Below are 7,251 nucleotides of genomic sequence, written 5' to 3'. Positions count from 1 at the left end.
ATGCTTGGGAGATGGATTCAAGGACATGGGACTGTACCCTATATTAATGTGCATGTCTGGCGGAATATAATGGGAGTGAAAGGAGAGGAAAAGAAATTCGGCAGAGACAAAGAATCCAAACAGAGTTGACCATGTAATATTCCCAGAAACGTGAGGAAAATTGTGGAGGTTAATTTTTGTCTTAGTTTTATAATCCATTGGATAAGATTTGGATCAATTACTTGTAGGTTTTAAAAGAGATGGAAAAATACAGCTAATATGTGCATTATGACTACAAAAATTTCCAAAATGTTACTTTAAAATAAATTGTACATTAGTCACTATGCCAGCATGTAAGGTGACTAGCTCCAATTGATTGTGTCTCCCACTTAGTGGAACAGGCAAAGTAGATTTGTTTCTGGTGGTGATGGTGGGAGTGATATGTGCAACAAATCACTGATTCACATGTATTACTTACAAGAAAACTTATTTCTTTATTTAGAAAATATATGAAAGTTTATTTTCATAATATTCTTGCTAATGACAAATGTTCATATTAGATTAAATTTGAAAAGTAAAATAAACTAACATGTACCAATCAATGGCTTTTATCAAAAATCTGTTGAGTGAATTTATTAAGACATCCACTGGATGCATCAAGTTATTTTCAGAGCCTAGTTCTACCTGCCTCACATATCAGATGCCCTACTACCGCTTCATCTAATTATTTCCAGTTTATGGTGCTCATTTCTCTGCAGCATATGAATCACCATCTTATAAATTATTTGCACTATCTATACACTTCTAGCTGCCTTGAGAAAATAGAGGAATGTGAGAAGCCTACCTCTACTGCACTACTTGAAAGTCTTTTCCAGCTATGATTCATCTATCTTGTTAAATGCCACTGAACCAATCCTGTTGCCATGGAGTTGATTCGGACTCATAGAAACCCTATAGGACAGAATAGAACTGCCCTGTAGCATTTCCAAGGCTGTAAATCTTTAAGGAAGCAGACTGCCACGTCTCTCTCCCGAGGAGCGGCTGGTGGGTTCAAACCTTTTGGTCAGCAGCCAAGTGCTTAACCACTGTGCCACCAGGGCTCCTTTATCTACCACTAAGAGTGGTAAATTTAAGGATACAGATCAATTTTCCTTTCATCATTAAAAAGTAATCATATCCAGCAAGGAACAATATGCTTAAAGAAAAAGCTTAGGGTATCTCCAATACGTCACTTATGAATTGAATTGTGACCCTCCCAAAATGTGTGTCAACTTGGCTAGGTGATTGTTCTCAGTATTATGTGATCATCCACCATTTTGTCATCTGATGTGATTTTCCTATGTGATGTAAATCTTACCTCTATGATGTTAATAAGGCAGGATTAGAGGCAGTTACATTAATGAGGGAGGACTCAATCTACAAGATTAGGTTGTATTTTGAGTCAATCCCTTTTGAGATACAAAAGAGAGAAGCCAGAAGAGACAAGGTGACCTCATACCACCAAGAAAGCAACCCCAGAAGCAGAACACATTTTTTGGACCCTGGATTCGCGCCCTGAGAAACTCCTAGACCAGGGGAAGATTGATGACAAGGATCTTCCCCTAGAGCGAACAGAGAGAGAAGGCGTTTCCCTGGAGTTGGCACCCTGAATTTGGACTTCTAACCTCCTAAACTGTGAGAGAATAAATTTCTCTTTGTTAAAGCAATCCACTTGTGGTATTTCTGTTATAGCAACACTACATAACTAAGATTGTCACTAACTAAGCCAATGAAAGCATATTCTGTTTAGTTTTGTTTTGTTTCAGTTAATATCATCTTCCTATAGAAATCTGCAATTGTTTTATTTTTCAAGGTTTATGGCTAAATTTACTATTTTGTTTTAGGTTTTATAAAGCTACCTTGGTTTATTAACATTGTGTCTGATGACAAATTGAGTCACTTTTGATCTTATCATTCCTTACATTGAACATTGAGTTCTAGTCAACAGAATGTGTTATATTCATCTGTATTACCAAAAACCCCACAATATGGGAGAGAGTAGATGCTCAATAAAATTTAGCTAATAGAGTGAATAAATACAATATTGCATAGATAGATGAACAAATGAACCATTTTGGAGTTATACTTGTTCATACTGTTTAAAATGTGATAAGTACACAGACCCACAAAAGAAATTACTCATGATTTATTATCTTGAAAAAAGGTGTATTTTAGCCAAAGAATTGTCATATATCAATTCAGCATACATTAAGTGATGCTATTCATTATTTTTACCATTTTGTCTTTGCTATGATAGTCTTTTGCTAAATTTAGTGCCTGTTCAATCTCCAAAAACTTAATTTGTCTGTCTTTGCTATATTGCACCACCGCTGTAGATATTAATGATTAGTGCATAAATTAGCATATTAATAATATTATTTTTAAGTATTTCAAAAAATTTAAATAATCTCTTCATAATTACACACACACATTTGTTTATGTTAAAAGACCAGTCCCTAATTGTTATAGAAATTAAATATGGAATTTTACAAAGACTGAAGTGTTACTAATCTAAAGTCTGTGTATAAATGATATTTTGTAATTAACCAATAAAAAGAACAAGTTCAGGGCTAAACTCTTCTTCTAAGTGCTTGGTGGAATATAGACCAAAAATAAATCTCAGGGGAACCTTTCTCCCAGATGGACAAGACCCTCTGAAGAAAAACTGTAGGAAACCTGATTTCTGTGTCACATATCTTAATCCCACCCCATTAGTTTCTTTACTGCCCCTCTTATATCTTTGTTCCTGAGGGTGTAGATTAGTGGGTTAAGGCTAGGTGTGACAACAGTATAAAAGAGGGCAATGAACTTCCCTTGCTCTTGAGATTTCCCAGATGGTGGCTGGAGATATATACACACAACTGGAATAAAAAAGAGGGATACAACCATAACATGGGCTCCACATGTCCCAAAGACTTTCTGAAGTCCACTTGTTGACTGCATTCTCAGCACAGCACAGGCAATGGCACCATAGGAGCTGAGAATGAGAATAAGTGGTATGATTACAAAAATGGAGCTCATGACCATGAGGATGAGTTCATTAGCACGAATGTCAACACATGACAATCGCAGCAGTGCTGGAACTTCACAGAAAAAGTGATCCACTTGTTGATGTCCACACAAGGGAACCGAGAAGGTAAAAGAAGAATGAAGTGCTGAGGCAGTTAAACCACTTACCCAAGAAGCCACAGCCAACCGGTGGCAAAAACAAGGGTGCATGAGGACGCTGTAATGCAAAGGTCTACACACAGCTACATAACGGTCATAGGACATCACCCCCAGTAGGACACACTCTGTGGTTCCCAGTGCAAGGACAAAGTAGAGTTGAATCATGCAACCAACATAAGAGATGGTCTTCTCAGGACCCCAGAGATTGACCAGCAACTGAGGGATGGAGCTGGTGGTATAGCAGAGATCCAAAAAAGAGAGATTTGAGAGGAAAAAGTACATGGGAGTGTGGAGGTGAGAGTCCAAGTAGGACAGGATAATGATGAACAGGTTGCCAACCGGTGTCACCAAGTAGAATATCAAGATAACCACAAAGAGAACCACTTCCAGATGAGGCCAATTAGAAAAACCCAGTAAAATAAAGTAACCTTCAGAACTTGCATTTTTTTCCATTATCATTCTTTCCCTGTGACCTGAATTAAAAAAAGGTACATAAATTCAAAGGCTGCCAACCCATTATCAAATCCTTGCAAACAGATTGGGAAAGAAATGTTGCCACTTCCAAGTATAATAACGTGTTCCTTTGCAGCAGTAAATTTTTTTTTTAGTTTTCTTTTAATGTTTCTTTTGGTGTTTGTCTTGTTGTAAACAGAATCAGTAACTTCTCAGCCCTTAGTTATCATTTGGATAAATGAAAATAAAAGATATTCTATAGTAAAAAAAATCATTTTCCTGGAAAATAATTTTCTTTTACCAAAAAAAAAAAAAAAATTTATTTCCCTTTTCCACATTTTTTGGCTGTTTCCAATTTCATGATTACAGAGAGAAAAGAATAACTGCAGTCTTAATAATTCTACGTATAGTTGAAAGTTCACCATATGATGAAAAACAATTCAGTAGCAACTTAAAAATGTTAATGTTGGATGGAAAAATTCAACTTCAATTGGATATGACCATAAAAAGAACAAAATATTCTGATTTGTTTATTTATGCTATTTCTTGACAAAAAATTTTAACATGCAAATGAAGATATAAACAGACACACACACACACAAACTTATGAGTACTCACAATATAAGGAAAGCTGAAGACCTTAATCCTGATGAATAAAGAAGTGAAAAAGGTTGGGAATATCAGTGATGGAATGCTTCTAAAGGAAAATGAGAGTATAACTAAATTTGGAAAGAAAAACAATTACAGAGTGGAAGAAAAATGTAGGGAGAGGCCAGGACAAGAAAGGGAGGTGTTTGAAAGAAGGAGACAAACAAACAAAAAACCTGAACCCACTGCCAATGAGTTGATTCTGGCTCATAGCTACCCTTAGGACAGGTTGGAATTGCCCCCTAGAGTTTTCAAGGAGCACCTGGTGGATTGGAACTGTCAATTTTTTGGTTAGCAGCCGTAGCTCTTAACCACTATGCCACCAAGGATTGGAGAAAAGAGAAGAGGAATTTTGATTGTAGTGCTTGGAGATGAGAGTGTGTATATCACAGGGTTGTGAGACCTGGACAACAGGATTTGAAGATAATTTCTACAAAATTTCATATGCTCTCTATCAATAACTGAGGCCTTATTTAAATTTTGAGTCATAACTTACAATTACTTTGTATGTTTTGGGTTTCTAAAATTCGGAATGGAGCTTCTGAATATTTAGTAAGACAACTAAGGATAAGTGAGCCTTAGGAGTTCATCTCGTGGTTTTTATTTTTTAAGAAAAATAAAGGTAAGAAAGTGACACATACACTAATAGCTTGATTTTTAGTTGATTCTTTTCTCTTGTGGATTGTCAGTTGTTCACAGGAAGATAAAAATTTTCATTTACTGTATAGTTATTGCTATAAAAAGGGGCCCTGGTGACACAGCCGTTAAGAGCTCAGCTGCTAGGCAATGGTTTGGCAGTTGTGGGCGAAAGACCTGGCAATCTGCTCCCATAAAGATTACAGCCTAGAAACTACTTTACAAAGCAATTCTACCCTGTCACATGGGGTTGTTATGAGTCAAAAATCAACTCCATGGCATCTAACAGCAACAGCTGTTATAAAAGAGAGTAACCCTCCATTTAAATATTTCTAAATACCTTTGCCATGTCACTTCTGCTTTCTTTCGTGTCACCGGCATTCCTTCCTCTTATAGTCTCAAGTGAGATATGGCAAAACTTGACCATGGCAGATTCATCTGTAGGCGTCTCTTTTGGTGGACTCTAAATTACTAACATATTGTAATCTTGACTCCTAAAGAAAATTTAAGAGATATCTAATCGGTTGAGTTACAGTTGGAGAGCTAGGAATACTGAATTTGACCCAAGGCAATGTGACTTGTTCAGGCAGGCACAAATATTTCTCTGCAGCCTCTAATTCTAATATTATATTGGTAATATAAATAACTGATTTATTGCTGCAATATTTTTTACTATTTTCTGTAGTTCAGGAATCATCCAGAATAATTATTCAGCACAATGCTTTTCAAATAAATTTTTTTGTGAAATAGTAAATCATGAAGATTCCTTCAATTTGCTGAGTGGGAATCAACTTGATAGCACACAACAAAGTTTTGAGAGCTGATGGAAAAATTCCAAGGGATTTTTTTTAATTGCCCTAGAATGGGAGGCATTATATCACAAAAAATAATTGAACCTAAGTTTTACAGGTACTTCCTCCCATACAGCCATAATTTTCTTCCCTTATACAGTGGAATGACCAAACTTTCAGCATTTTTCTAGAGGTAAAAAGGGATAGGAGATAAGTGACTAAATAAATAAATAAATACAAGACTCCTGTAGTGAAAAGTTAGGAGCTTTATGGTTTGATATTCTTCTTAGTGGAAAAGAGGGAAATAAATTCCCTGTCAAAGTTAACTGTGGAGTAAAAAAACCTCTCGTTTTAAATTAAACTTTATGGGGGAAATGGATGGCTTAGCACTCTCTCCTTGCTTCCATTTTTACTAATAGACTTCTTTTTTCTTGTATTTTTTGTCATATTATTACTTTATACTTTACTTGGTTCTTAAGCTGTGTGCCATCAATTTCTTTCAGCACTGACCTTTCTGTGTTTGTCCATGATACCTGCCCTTCTCTTTCTCATCTATGCCCTCACCAGGTATAAACTGATCTGGGGTCTTTGCAGTTATCAGACAACCTGAAAAAAACAGCCCAATTGCCTTCCTATATCATCTTTTCTAGCATGCCAAATCTCACTATGCAAGGCAAAATCTGAGAATAACTCTGATTATCATTGCCACAGAAGAGAGAGCTTGGGTGTGTCCAAAAGATTTGCTTTTAGCAGAATGTGGGAACTCTTTAGGGCATTCAAGTTATCAGGGGATGAGCCCTTCATCCCAGAACAAATGGGACCTTTATGGAAACAAACGAAGAACAGAGCATGCTCTCATTGACTGGGGCCATTGGGAGGACAAATCCCAAAGTGGCAATTAATGCCCTTCAAGGAGATGTCCTGGTTAGAATGGTGTAATTTTCACAGGTAGAAGTCTTCATGACAATTCATCCAACATGATGTTGAACTCATCCTGAGATGAAAATGAATTTATTGAATTTACTGACCAACATTATTGACAATGATGGGAACGGGTTGTACTGAGTCACCTAAATATTTTTTTCTTTTTCTGCCCAGTTCTCCATGGAGCTAAAGCTCAAATTTACAAGACAAGTGGTTATATGTAGAAGAAGATTGGAAGCCATGAAATGTAAAAAGAATGTCTGGAACATGTGAAGACTAAACTGCATTAATATCATCAACATTGTGCTCTTTGAGCACCTCCCTGCACCATTTGTGCCTTCCTAGGTGTCTTTGAAATCCAATTCCAAGTTTATCTCTGCAAATCCAAGTATCACTCAAGAGTTTTATACTGAACACTGAGATGGCCAGTACTAATTTTGTTTACTATTTCAAAAATTTTCCATTAACAACTTCCTTGATCTCTTGTTCAAATCTCTTTGTCAGGAAGAACTTTTTGTTACTGGAACTGCAGCTTGCATTTTTCATCACATGTCTACCCCACTTTGGAGCCCTGGTGGTGCAGTGGTTAAGAGCTATGGCTGCTAACCAAAAT

The 7,251-nt window shown here is 36.4% G+C and overlaps 1 protein-coding gene across 1 annotated transcript; it reads right to left on the bottom strand.

Annotated features, from left to right (window-relative positions):
* Positions 1-2,715: 2,715 nt before the first annotated feature.
* Positions 2,716-3,645, bottom strand: LOC126077757 (olfactory receptor 2J3-like). The gene has a single exon (XM_049887385.1). The coding sequence runs from the start codon at positions 3,643-3,645 to the stop codon at positions 2,716-2,718; it is 930 nt and encodes a 309-aa protein (XP_049743342.1).
* Between the last annotated feature and the right edge of the window lie 3,606 nt (positions 3,646-7,251).

Source organism: Elephas maximus, chromosome 1 (assembly GCF_024166365.1).
Source record: "Elephas maximus indicus isolate mEleMax1 chromosome 1, mEleMax1 primary haplotype, whole genome shotgun sequence".
NCBI lineage: Eukaryota > Metazoa > Chordata > Mammalia > Proboscidea > Elephantidae > Elephas > Elephas maximus.
This window is presented reverse-complemented; position numbering and strand designations above follow the sequence as displayed.